General features: G+C 43.1%; 1 protein-coding gene across 1 annotated transcript in view; it reads right to left on the bottom strand.

The window, feature by feature from the left end:
• LOC140151138 (alpha-N-acetyl-neuraminyl-2,3-beta-galactosyl-1,3-N-acetyl-galactosaminide alpha-2,6-sialyltransferase-like) overlaps window positions 1-14,249 on the bottom strand; it is a 30,849-nt gene that overhangs the window by 12,220 nt on the left and 4,380 nt on the right. The window contains exon 2 of the mRNA XM_072173359.1: window positions 2,744-3,189. Coding sequence (XP_072029460.1) covers window positions 2,744-2,966 — 223 coding nt within the window. The 5' untranslated portion in view covers window positions 2,967-3,189. The remainder of the gene's footprint in view (window positions 1-2,743; window positions 3,190-14,249) is intronic.

Raw genomic sequence — 14,249 nt, 5'->3', positions numbered from 1 at the left:
GCTTTTTACTATCCTATAGGAAACTGAAAATTTATTATGGCCGAGTTCCGACTGATTTTGCTTGATCGCATCACATATGACTATCATCATTTGACGACTGAGTTCTTATGATACATCATCCGAAGAGCAGTTTCAGACAATTGCTTGGGATTGGTGGGGCAGAGGTTATCTTTTGAATTCTTTCATGACCACTGAAGCAGAGTCAAACCTGTCAAGGACACTCGGCGTGAATTGAACTGACCATGTCACTCGCAACAAAAGAATTTCAAAGGTCATAAAACATCAATTTGGTATCTTCTGCTAGTGGTTCACCAGGTTCAGCCGAAAGCCGAGTAGGCCTATTTAAGACAAAAATAATGCATTTACGTGAATCTGTAATTTATATACTGACAATAGGCCTATATATAAATTAGCTACATGTATTTCAATGGGGCTTCAACTTCGCCGATACTGCCGCTTTTCTTGGGTTTTTGCCCATTTTTTCATTAAAAAATTTATAAAAGTAACAATTTGATTTTTTTTTTTCTTTCGCTGGGATCACTGAATTGGGCTTTGCAACGCGATATATTCAAACCTTGTATTCATCTACTGTTATAGCATTAATCCGATTATTACACAACTTCGCCAGCGTATTCAAGACATCCAATGCAAATAATCACCTAGATTATGACGTATCATACTGTAAATATGGCGGAGTACTCAAATTCATTCAACAAAACCATGATTACAAGCTATTGCAATCTACCGCGACAGCTCGTCACACACACATAACAAATGCACTATACGATCAAATAGGTTGACGACAACGTTTGATTGAATGTACTGCATTGTGAAGGACACCGGTTCAAATCCTTTGTATGGAGCCAATCAATAATTTCACGCATATCCTCTATTATTTCCCAATTATTGCCCGGGATGATTGCACACTGTAAAAGAGCTATTGTTATAATGTTTGATGAAATCGTGTTTAACTATTTGCTTAAGAACGTCACAATACAGATAAAGCAGACAGATGTACTACATGTGGTACATGTATACACATAGGGAATGTGTGTGAGCATTACCTAATTATAATAGGGGCGTATCCAAAAATGAATTCACGCCCCTTTCAAATGTGGAGCCAAAGTGCAGGCCCTATGCTCCGACACAGATGTTTGGCATGTCCCAAACTGACCCAAAAATGTAGAAATTGTAGAGCAAAATGAGATTTTTACTTCGAAAAATGAATAGAAGATATCTGTCCAGGGATATCTGGCGATTCCTCCGTATTTTTGAGCGTTTGTTGATACATCTTGGTGATAGTCTACTGATAGACCGTAAATTAAGTTGGGGGAGGTGGACCCTTGACCTTTGACACGACTCCTGCTAAATGTTCCAAACTGTTCCCTGGTGATGAGCTTTGTTGATCAGAGCAACTTAAAATTAGACTTTGACTTGACCTTTGACCTGGGATGACCTTTGCGGGTTTATACTCTCCGGGAGTCAGGGATTATTTTCCGCAAGTTACAGCCCAATTGGAACAACTTCAAATTTGACCTGATCTTTGACATCGGATGACCTTTGCGGTTTTAGACTCCCGAGTGTTGAGGATGATCATTTTCCCCGAGTTACAGCCCAATTGGAGTAGCTTCAAATTTGACCTGACCTTTGACCTCGGATGACCTTTGCAGTTTGGTAGGGATTATTTTACCCGAGTTATGACCTTTGCGGTTTTATACTCCCGGAGTGTCTATCCCCGAGTTACAACCCGATTGGAGCAACTTTACAAATTGCATTATGGGTAAACAACCACTTCACATTGCATTATGGGTAGACTTACACAACCACTTCCATACCCTTACCAACAGACAGAAATGACAAATCTGTACCATTTGCAGACCATTCGGTTTGAAATTCAAAAATAATGTGCAGCAATGAATTCTGGGTAGACATTACGGTGCATGCATGTGTTACTTGAACTCTTTCTCTAGTGACTGCCAGAGTGCATAAATAGTTTTCACTCTCCTGACCTTATAACCCACTTTGCCATATTTCTGCCAACTTACTCCCCTAGAGTAAAGACAGAGATATCGACAGACCCACAGACCGAGAGCTCTGTGTAACCCACTTTGCCATATTTCTGCCAACTTACTCCCCTAGAGTAAAGACAGAGATATCGACAGACCCACAGACCGAGAGCTAACTTACTCCCCTAGAGTAAAGACAGAGATATCGACAGACCCACAGACCGAGAGCTCTGTGTTAGTAGTTTGATAAGTTCCAAGATGTGTTAGAAAATTTGCTGGGCCCCTGGGCCATAAATGGTCTTGGGTCAATCCAGGGAAACTTTCTCTGACAGTCACATACTGTAGCATTCAGAAGTTCACATTCATTTCATGTTTGGTTCATATTACAGAATCTACAGGCAAGGGACATACACATCACCAAGGAAATTGCTCAGAGTCAGATGGTACAAAAATGTAATGATTCCAGGTTTCACCATGGTTAATATTGCCTGACAGGGTTGTATTCGGTCTAACACTAGTAGTTTAATAGTAACAGGGGTTGAATGATCAAATCAAATCTACATACATTGTAAAGTCATTTTCCCTAATAAAGGTCTGAAAAGTACATGCATGTGAATTTTACATATTTTGAAAAAGAATTTTGACTCATTGCGCTATGAATGAGAACCAAAAGTTAATTTTATAGTATACACAGGCTAATTTTTTATAACAAAAACTATCAAAAATGTGTACCGTACCTGAATTGGACACCAGTGCACATGTCCCACAATTCAACTTCACTTCTACTGCATCTCCTCGTAATGAAATAAACCTCTCGGCTCCAGCACTTGCCACAGTTGAGGGCGCTTCTGAAAGGGCACGATAATCTGCCAGGATCTCCGACCTGGAGGTGTATTTAGGTCTGTTCCGTTTCACCAGCAGTCGGCGAGTTTCATAACGTTCCCTTAGGTCTATTCTCATTGAGTCTACTTAATGCACATGAAATGTTGGCCCTCTCACATCACGTTCTGTAATGTGGCGTGGTTTTAACCGGTGTTTAAATGAAGCTGCATGTTGGTCCACTATCATGAATGTTACTATTAACTGGATACAACATCCAGCAAAGATAAAGGACCCAATCCTTTTCAATTTGGCAAGCGAGATCCGGATCATTTTGTGGTACAGCGACTTGCTTGAAACTAACCTGCAATGAGAAAAAAATACAACATACATGTACATAATAGGTCTATATTTTTTACAACAATATTTACACAGCCGTGACGTTAGTCACGGCTGTGTCTTTTTTCTTACAGGTTCTTAAGTTAGGCGTGTTAAGTTAGGCGTGCAGCCTAACTTATTTTTTTCTTGCTGTTTGTTTCTTTAAGTTAGGCGTGCAGCCTAACTTATTTTTTTCTTAAGTTAGGCGTGCAGCCTAACTTATTATTTTCTCACTGTTTGTTTCTTTCTTTCTTTCTCACAATTTACTACTTGTGCTACATCCGTGATCGGATTTCGACCAAATGCATACCCAAGCCGTATTGGGTAGGTGGCTACAAAAGTCTTAAAATGTTTTAATATCGGAGGTCATCCAGGGGGTCACAGGGGTCCGAAATGGTCAGTTTTGCCTCATATGTGCCGCATCCCCCATTATAATTAGGGGCAAAACATGGAGACATCTAGTCTAGTGTTTTGATAAACAAGAGATAACCACAGGCAATGGTTCTGCTGTCTGTGCTTCAAAAGGTGTAAATTTTCGTCTCGATTGGTCTAGTGCCAGGTGGTGAATGCCGTGCATTCTCTAAATTCAGTAAATTTCCATCGTCAACCGTGTGGAAAATGTCATACGGCCGGGCGGTTTCACAAGTTGCCGGCTCTATCATACCAGTCGCCGCCTGGCTATTGCAGCTGCAATCCATACATCAAAACATGTAAATTTTGGCTATTCCAACTGCAATCCATACACCCTTCATGCAAGACATGACTGGAATCGTCCACACAGGGAGTGAATATTACAAACGGAGTCACCCATTGAGGTAGGCCCGTTCGAAATTCGCACGCCCTGTGTGGGAGATTAAGGTAATGTCTTCCGGAGAGGTTGTATGAATTTCAACTGGAACAGCCCAGTTGGGGTGTTGGAAACCGCAAGTGGGCTTATTCACACTAAAAACAAACTGAGGTATGTTCAGATGCCAATTTTGTTACATATCTTGAGTGTAACTTGTGATGTGATGCCTGTATGCTAGACATAAACAGCTACAACAGTATTTTAATGCATTGCTTGAGATAGTCATATCTTTAAATAGGTGTGATTGCAGTTGTTTGTACATGTACATGTAGAGATGGCAATGGTATTAGAAGCTATTACATGTGGTTGTGAAATAGGCCATTGTGGGAAATGACTTCATTCAATCAGATTTGATCTGAATATTGTGAGGTTAGTGATGCAGTGGTATTAGTACTATAAAAGCTTTTGTGCTGCACTGGTACTGCACACACGTACTTTTCTTCTTTCTTGAAGAAATGTATCGGAACTGGTTGGGGGGGGTGTGTGTGTGGGGGGTGATATCTTGGCTAAAACTGCATCATGCCTTCCCATGATGCATTTATGAAAATCAATAATCCCACTTTATAGTTTCTACAGATGACGCTTAATAATGGTAAATAATGGGGGGGTAAGTAAAATGTTGAAATATGACCGCATTAAACTGCAAAGGTCATGTGAGGTCAAAGGTCAGGTCAAATTACAAGTTGCTCCGATTGGGCTGTAACTCGGGGAAAATGATCCCTGACACTTGGGGAGTATAAAACCACAAAGGTCAAGTGAGGTCAAAGGTCAGGTCGAAGTTGAAGTTGCTCCAATTAGGCTGTAAGTCAGGGAAAATGGTCCCTGACACTTTGGGAGTATAAAACCACAAAGGTCATGTGAGGTCAAAGGTCAGGTCAAATTTAAAGTTGCTCCAATTGAGCTGTAAGTCGGGGAAATGATCCCTGACACTTGGGGAGTATGAAACCGCAAAGGTCATGTGAGGTCAAAGGTCAGGTCAAATTTAAAGTTGCTCCAATTGGGCTGTAAGTCGGGGAAATGATCCCTGACACTTGGGGAGTATGAAACCACAAAGGTCATGTGAGGTCAAAGGTCAGGTCAAATTTGAAGTTGCTCCAATGAGGCTGTAAGTCGGGAAAATGATCCCTGACACCAAAGTGCTTTGGGAGTATAAAACCACAAAGGTCATGTGAGGTCAAAGGTCAGGTCAAATTTAAAGTTGCTCCAATTGAGCTGTAAGTCGGGTGAAATGATCCCTGACACTTGGGGAGTATGAAACCACAAAGGTCATGTGAGGTCAAAGGTCAGGTCAAATTTGAAGTTGCTCCAATTAGGCTGTAAGGCGGGGAAAATGATCCCTGACACTTGGAGAGTATGAAGCCACAAAGGTCATGTGAGGTCAAAGGTTAGGTCAAATTTGAAGTTGGTCCGATTGGGCTGTAACTCTGGGAAAATGATCCCTGACACTTGGGAGTATAAAACCACAAAGGTCATGTGAGGTCAAAGGCCAGGTCAAATTTAAAGTTGCTCCAATTGGGCTGAAAGTCGGGGAAATGATCGCTGACACTTGGGGAGTATAAAACCACGAAGGTCATGTGAGGTCAAAGGTCAGGTCAAATTTGAAGTTGCTCCAATTAGGCTGTAAGTCGGGGAAAATGATCCCTGACACTTGGAGAGTATAAAACCGCAAAGGTCATGTGAGGTCAAAGGTCAGGTCAAATGTGAAGGTGCTCCGATGAGGCTGTAACTTGGGGACAATGATCCCTGACACCTTGGAAGTATTAAACCACAAAGGTCATCCGAGGTCAAAGGTCAGGTGAAATTTAAAGTTGCTCTGATTGGGCTGCAACTCGGGGAAAATAATCCCTGACACTTGAGAAGTATGAAACTGGAAAGGTCATCCAAGTTCAAAGGTCAGATCAAATTTAAAGTTGCTCCGATCAGGCTGCAACTTGCGGCAAATGATCCCTAACACTTGGGGAGTGTAAAATCGAAAAGGTCATCCAAGGTCAAAGGTCAGGTCAAATGTAACATTGTTCAATATGAAACCGAAAAGGTGAACCGAAGACAAAGGTCGGGTCAAATTTAACGTTGCACAGTATTGCTGCGTGATGTCATCACAGTCATACGCCTAACTTACCTCGTGCCCTTGCAAAGGCACAGTTGCTCAGTTCTTTCTTTCTTTCTTTCTTTCTTTCTCACAATTGACTACTAGTGCTACATCCGTGATCGGATGTGGACCAAACGCATAGTCAAGCCGTATTGGGTAAGTGGCTACAAAAGTCTTAAAATGTTTTAATATCGGAGGTCATCCAGGGGGTCACAGGGGTCAAAAATGGTCATTTTTGCCTCATATGTGCCGCACCCCCCATTATAATTAGGGGCAAAACCCGGGGGAAAAACATGGAGACATCTAGTCTGGTGTTTTGATAAACAAGCAATGGTTCTGCTGTCTGTGCTTCAAAACGTGTAAAACTTCGTCTGGATTCGTCTATTGCCAGGTGGTGAGTGCCGTGCATTCTCTAAATTCAGTATATTTCCATCGTCAACCGTGTGGAAAATGTCATACGGCCGGGCGGTTTCACAAGTTGCCGGCTCTATCATACCAGTCGCTGCCTGGCTATTGCAGCTGCAATCCATACATCAAAACGTGTAAATTTTGGCTATTCCAACTGCAATCCATACACCCTTCATGCAAGACATGACTGGAATCGTCCACACAGGGAGTGAATATTACAAATGGAGTCACCCATTGAGGTAGGCCCATTCGAAATTCACACGCCCTGTGTGGGAGATTAAGATAATGTCTTCCGGAGAGGTTGTATGAATTTCAACTGAACAGCCCAGTTGGGGTGTATGAAACCCCAAGTGGGCGATTCACACTAAAACAAACTGAGGTATGTTCAGATGCCAATTTTGTTACATATCTTGAGTGTAACTTGTGATGTGATGCCTGTATGCTAGATATAAACAGCTACATCATTTCCACTGATGGCTATAGGGTGTGTGGGGTGGGTGGGTGTGTGGGGTGATATCTTGGCTAAAACTGCATCACGCCTTCCCATGATGCATTTATGAAAATCAATAATCCCACTATATAGTTTCTACAGATGACTTAATAATGGTGAATAAGGGGTGAGGGGTAAGTGAAATGTTGAAATATGACCGCATTAAACCACAAAGGTCATGTGAGGTCAAAGGTCAGGTCAAATTTAAAGTTGCTCCGATTGGGCTGTAACTCGGGGAAAATGATCCCTGACACTTGGGGAGTATGAAACCGCAAAGGTCATGTGAGGTCAAAGGTCAGGTCAAATTACAAGTTGCTCCGATTGGGCTGTAACTCGGGGAAAATGATCCCTGACACTTAGGGAGTATAAAACCGCAAAGGTCAAGTGAGGTCAAAGGTCAGGTCAAATTTGAAGTTGCTCCAATTAGGCTGTAAGTCGGGAAAATGATCCCTGACACTTTGGGAGTATAAAACCACAAAGGTCATGTGAGGTCAAAGGTCAGGTCAAATTTAAAGTTGCTCCAATTGGGCTGTAAGTCGGGGAAATGATCCCTGACACCTGGGGAGTATAAAACCACAAAGGTCAAGTGAGGTCAAAGGTCAGGTCAAATTTGAAGTTGCTCCAATTAGGCTGTAAGTCGGGGAAAATGATCCCTAACACTTTGGGAGTATAAAACCACAAAGGTCATGTGAGGTCAAAGGTCAGGTCAAATTACAAGTTGCTCCGATTGGGCTGTAACTCGGGAAAATGATCCCTGACACTTGGGGAGTATAAAACCACAAAGGTCAAGTGAGGTCAAAGGTCAGGTCAAATTTGAAGTTGCTCCAATTAGGCTGTAAGTCGGGGAAAATGATCCCTGACACTTGGGGAGTATAAAACCACAAAGGTCAAGTGAGGTCAAAGGTCAGGTCAATTTTGAAGTTGCTCCAATTAGGCTGTAAGTCGGGGAAAATGATCCCTGACACTTTGGGAGTATAAAACCACAAAGGTCAAGTGAGGTCAAAGGTCAGGTCAAATTTGAAGTTGCTCCAATTAGGCTGTAAGTCGGGGAAAATGATCCCTGACACTTTAGGAGTATAAAACCACAAAGGTCAAGTGAGGTCAAAGGTCAGGTCAAATTTGAAGTTGCTCCAATTAGGCTGTAAGTCGGGGAAAATGATCCCTGACACCAAAGTGCTTTGGGAGTATAAAACCACAAAGGTCATGTGAGGTCAAAGGTCAGGTCAAATTTAAAGTTGCTCCAATTGAGCTGTAAGTCGGGTGAAATGATCCCTGACACTTGGGGAGTATGAAACCACAAAGGTCATGTGAGGTCAAAGGTCAGGTCAAATTTGAAGTTGCTCCAATTAGGCTGTAAGTCGGGGAAAATGATCCCTGACACTTGGAGAGTATGAAGCCACAAAGGTCATGTGAGGTCAAAGGTTAGGTCAAATTTGAAGTTGGTCCGATTGGGCTGTAACTCTGGGAAAATGATCCCTGACACTTGGGAGTATAAAACCACAAAGGTCATGTGAGGTCAAAGGCCAGGTCAAATTTAAAGTTGCTCCAATTGGGCTGAAAGTCGGGGAAATGATCGCTGACACTTGGGGAGTATAAAACCACAAAGGTCATGTGGAGGTCAAAGGTCAGGTCAAATTTGAAGTTGCTCCAATTAGGCTGTAAGTCGGGGAAAATGATCCCTGACACTTGGAGAGTATAAAACCGCAAAGGTCATGTGAGGTCAAAGGTCAGGTCAAATGTGAAGGTGCTCCGATGAGGCTGTAACTTGGGGACAATGATCCCTGACACCTTGGAAGTATTAAACCACGAAGGTCATCCGAGGTCAAAGGTCAGGTGAAATTTAAAGTTGCTCTGATTGGGCTGCAACTCGGGGAAAATAATCCCTGACACTTGAGAAGTATGAAACTGGAAAGGTCATCCAAGTTCAAAGGTCAGATCAAATTTAAAGTTGCTCGATCAGGCTGCAACTTGCGGCAAATGATCCCTAACACTTGGGGAGTGTAAAATCGAAAAGGTCATCCAAGGTCAAAGGTCAGGTCAAATGTAACATTGCTCCGAATATGAAACCGAAAAGGTGAACCGAAGACAAAGGTCGGGTCAAATTTAACGTTGCACAGTATTGCTGCGTGATGTCATCACAGTCATACGCCTAACTTACCTCGTGCCCTTGCAAAGGGCACAGTTGCTCTAGTTGCTGTTTGTTTCTTTCTTTCTTTCTTTCTCACAATTGACTACTAGTGCTACATCCGTGATCGGATGTAGACCAAACGCATAGCCAAGCCGTATTGGGTAAGTGGCTACAAAAGTCTTAAAATGTTTTAATATCGGAGGTCATCCAGGGGGTCACGGGGGTCAAAATGGTCATTTTTGCCTTATATGTGCCGCACCCCCATTATAATTAGGGGCAAAACATGGAGACATCTAGTCTAGTGTTTTGATAAACAAGAGATAACCACAGGCAATGGTTCTGCTGTCTGTGCTTCAAAACGATGTAAAATTTCGTCTGGATTCGTCTATTGCCAGGTGGTGAGTGCCGTGCATTCTCTAAATTCAGTACATTTCCATCGTCAACCGTGTGGAAAATGTCATACGGCCGGGCGGTTTCACAAGTTGCCGGCTCTATCATACCAGTCGCTGCCTGGCTATTGCAGCTGCAATCCATACATCAAAACGTGTAAATTTTGGCTATTCCAACTGCAATCCATACACCCTTCATGCAAGACATGACTGGAATCGTCCACACAGGGAGTGAATATTACAAACGGAGTCACCCATTGAGGTAAGCCCATTCGAAATTCACACGCCCTGTGTGGGAGATTAAGATAATGTCTTCCGGAGAGGTTGTATGAATTTCAACTGGAACAGCCCAGTTGGGGTGTATGAAACCCCAAGTGGGCGATTCACACAAAACAAACTGAGGTATGTTCAGATGCCAATTTTGTTACATATCTTGAGTGTAACTTGTGATGTGATGCCTGTATGCTAGATATAAACAGCTACATCATTTCCACTGATGGCTATAGGGTGTGGGGGTGTGTGTGGGGGTGGGGGTGTGTGTGTGGGGGGTGATATCTTGGCTAAAACAGCATCACGCCTTCCCATGATGCATTTATGAAAATCAATAATCCCACTATATAGTTTCTACAGATGACTTAATAATGGTGAATAAGGGGTGAGGGTAAGTAAAATGTTGAAATATGACCGCATTAAACCACAAAGGTCATGTGAGGTCAAAGGTCAGGTCAAATTTAAAGTTGCTCCGATTGGGCTGTAACTCGGGGAAAATGATCCCTGACACTTGGGGAGTATGAAACCGCAAAGGTCATGTGAGGTCAAAGGTCAGGTCAAATTACAAGTTGCTCCGATTGGGCTGTAACTCGGGAAAATGATCCCTGACACTTAGGGAGTATAAAACCGCAAAGGTCAAGTGAGGTCAAAGGTCAGGTCAAATTTGAAGTTGCTCCAATTAGGCTGTAAGTCGGGGAAAATGATCCCTGACACTTTGGGAGTATAAAACCACAAAGGTCATGTGAGGTCAAAGGTCAGGTCAAATTTAAAGTTGCTCCAATTGGGCTGTAAGTCGGGGAAATGATCCCTGACACCTGGGGAGTATAAAACCACAAAGGTCAAGTGAGGTCAAAGGTCAGGTCAAATTTGAAGTTGCTCCAATTAGGCTGTAAGTCGGGAAAATGATCCCTGACACTTTGGGAGTATAAAACCACAAAGGTCAAGTGAGGTCAAAGGTCAGGTCAAATTTGAAGTTGCTCCAATTAGGCTGTAAGTCGGGGAAAATGATCCCTGACACTTTGGGAGTATAAAACCACAAAGGTCATGTGAGGTCAAAGGTCAGGTCAAATTACAAGTTGCTCCGATTGGGCTGTAACTGGGGAAAATGATCCCTGACACTTGGGGAGTATAAAACCACAAAGGTCAAGTGAGGTCAAAGGTCAGGTCAAATTTGAAGTTGCTCCAATTAGGCTGTAAGTCGGGGAAAATGATCCCTGACACTTGGGGAGTATAAAACCACAAAGGTCATGTGAGGTCAAAGGTCAGGTCAAATTTAAAGTTGCTCCAATTGGGCTGTAAGTCGGGGAAATGATCCCTGACACTTGGGGAGTATAAAACCACAACGGTCATGTGAGGTCAGAGGACAGGGCAAATTTGAAGTTGCTCCAATTGGGCTGTAAGTCGGGGGAAATGATCCCTGGGAAGTATTAAACCGCAAAGGTCATTCGAGGTCAAAGGTCAGGTCAAATTTAAAGTTGCTCTGATTGGGTTGCAATTCGGGGGAAATGATCCCTGACACTTGGGGAGTATAAAACCACAACGGTCATGTGAGGTCAAAGGTCAGGGCAAATTTGAAGTTGCTCCAATTGACCTTTTCGGTAAATCCCATAACCCATTGCGAGTACACCTGAGAACTCGTCATTTTACGTCACGCCGACTTGCAATGCGCAGTAACGATGTTCGATAAACGATGTGCGATCGGCGCAGAGCGGCGTGATTTAAAATGACGCAGTTCTTAGGTGTACTACTGCAAAGGGTTATGGGATTTACCGAAAAGGTCAATTGGGCTGTAAGTCGGGGGAAATGATCCCTGGGAAGTATTAAACCGCAAAGGTCATTCGAGGTCAAAGGTCAGGTCAAATTTAAAGTTGCTCTGATTGGGCTGCGATTCGGGGAAAATGATCCCTGACACTTGGGGAGTATGAAACAGCAAAGGTCATGTGAGGTCAAAGGTCAGGTCAAATTTGAAGTTGGTCCGATTGGGCTGTAAGTCGGGGGAAATGATCCCTGACACTTGGGAAGTATTAAACCGCAAAGGTCATCCGAGGTCAAAGGTCAGGTAAAATTTAAAGTTGCTCTGATTGGGCTGCAATTGGGAAAATAATCCTGACACTTGAGAAGTATGACACTGGAAAGGTCAGCCAAGTTCAAAGGTCAGGTCAAATTTAAAGTTGCTCCGATCAGGCTGCAACTTGCGGCAAATGATCCCTAACACTTGGGGAGTGTAAAACCGAAAAGGTCATCCGAGGTCAAATTTAACGTTGCTCAGAATATGAAACCGGAAAGGTCAACCGAAGACAAAGGTCAGGTCAAATTTAACGTTGCACAGTATTGCTGCGTGATGATGTCATCACATTCATACGCCTAACTTACCTCGTGCCCTTGCAAAGGGCACAGTTGCTCTTTCTTTCTTTCTTTCTTTCTCACAATTGACTACTAGTGCTACATCCGTGATCGGATGTGGACCAAACGCATAGCCAAGCCGTATTGGGTAAGTGGCTACAAAAGTCTTAAAATGTTTTAATATCGGAGGTCATCCAGGGGGTCACAGGGGTCAAAAATGGTCATTTTTGCCTCATATGTGCCGCACCCCCATTATAATTAGGGGCAAAACATGGAGACATCTAGTCTAGTGTTTTGATAAACAAGAGATAACCACAGGCAATGGTTCTGCTGTCTGTGCTTCAAAACGTGTAAAATTTCGTCTGGATTCGTCTATTGCCAGGTGGTGAGTGCCGTGCATTCTCTAAATTCAGTAAATTTCCATCGTCAACCGTGTGGAAAATGTCATACGGCCGGGCGGTTTCACAAGTTGCCGACTCTATCATACCAGTCGCTGCCTGGCTATTGCAGCTGCAATCCATACATCAAAACGTGTAAATTTTGGCTATTCCAACTGCAATCCATACACCCTTCATGCAAGACATGACTGGAATCGTCCACACAGGGAGTGAATATTACAAACGGAGTCACCCATTGAGGTAGGCCCATTCGAAATTCACACGCNCTGTGTGGGAGATTAAGATAATGTCTTCCGGAGAGGTTGTATGAATTTCAACTGGAACAGCCCAGTTGGGGGTGTATGAAACCCCAAGTGGGCGATTCACACCGAAACAAACTGAGGTATGTTCAGATGCCAATTTTGTTACATATCTTGAGTGTAACTTGTGATGTGATGCCTGTATGCTAGATATAAACAGCTACATCATTTCCACTGATGGCTATAGGGTGTGGTGTGTGTGTGTGTGTGTGGGGGGGGGGTGATATCTTGGCTAAAACTGCATCACGCCTTCCCCTGTTTCATTTATGAAAATCAATAATCCCCCTATATAGTTTCTCCATTTGACTTAATAATGGTGAATAAGGGGTGAGGGTAAGTAAAATGTTGAAATATGACCGCATTAAACCACAAAGGTCATGTGAGGTCAAAGGTCAGGTCAAATTTAAAGTTGTCCGATTGGGCTGTAACTGGGAAAATGATCCCTGACACTTGGGGAGTATGAAACCGCAAAGGTCATGTGAGGTCAAAGGTCAGGTCAAATTTGAAGTTGGTCCGATTGGGCTGTAACTCGGGGAAAATGATCCCTGACACTTAGGGAGTATAAAACCGCAAAGGTCAAGTGAGGTCAAAGGTCAGGTCAAATTTGAAGTTGCTCCGATTGGGCTGTAACTCGGGGAAAATGATCCCTGACACTTGGGGAGTATGAAACCGCAAAGGTCATGTGAGGTCAAAGGTCACGTCAAATTACAAGTTGCTCCGATTGGGCTGTAACTCGGGGAAAATGATCCCTGACACTTAGGGAGTATAAAACCGCAAAGGTCAAGTGAGGTCAAAGGTCAGGTCAAATTTGAAGTTGCTCCAATTAGGCTGTAAGTCGGGGAAAATGATCCCTGACACTTTGGGAGTATAAAACCACAAAGGTCAAGTGAGGTCAAAGGTCAGGTCAAATTTAAAGTTGCTCCAATTGGGCTGTAAGTCGGGGAAATGATCCCTGACACTTTGGGAGTATAAAACCACAAAGGTCATGTGAGGTCAAAGGTCAGGTCAAATTTGAAGTTGCTCCAATGAGGCTGTAAGTCGGGAAAATGATCCCTGACACTTTGGGAGTATAAAACCACAAAGGTCAAGTGAGGTCAAAGGTCAGGTCAATTTTGAAGTTGCTCCAATTAGGCTGTAAGTCGGGGAAAATGATCCCTGACACTTTGGGAGTATAAAACCACAAAGGTCATGTGAGGTCAAAGGTCAGGTCAAATTTGAAGTTGCTCCAATGAGGCTGTAAGTCGGGGAAAATGATCCCTGACACTTTGGGAGTATAAAACCACAAAGGTCAAGTGAGGTCAAAGGTCATGTCAAATTTGAAGTTGCTCCAATTAGGCTGTAAGTCGGGGAAATGATCCCTGACACTTTGGGAGTATAAAACCACA

Source organism: Amphiura filiformis, chromosome 4 (genome assembly GCF_039555335.1).
Source record: "Amphiura filiformis chromosome 4, Afil_fr2py, whole genome shotgun sequence".
In the NCBI taxonomy this organism is placed as follows: domain Eukaryota; kingdom Metazoa; phylum Echinodermata; class Ophiuroidea; order Amphilepidida; family Amphiuridae; genus Amphiura; species Amphiura filiformis.
This window is presented reverse-complemented; position numbering and strand designations above follow the sequence as displayed.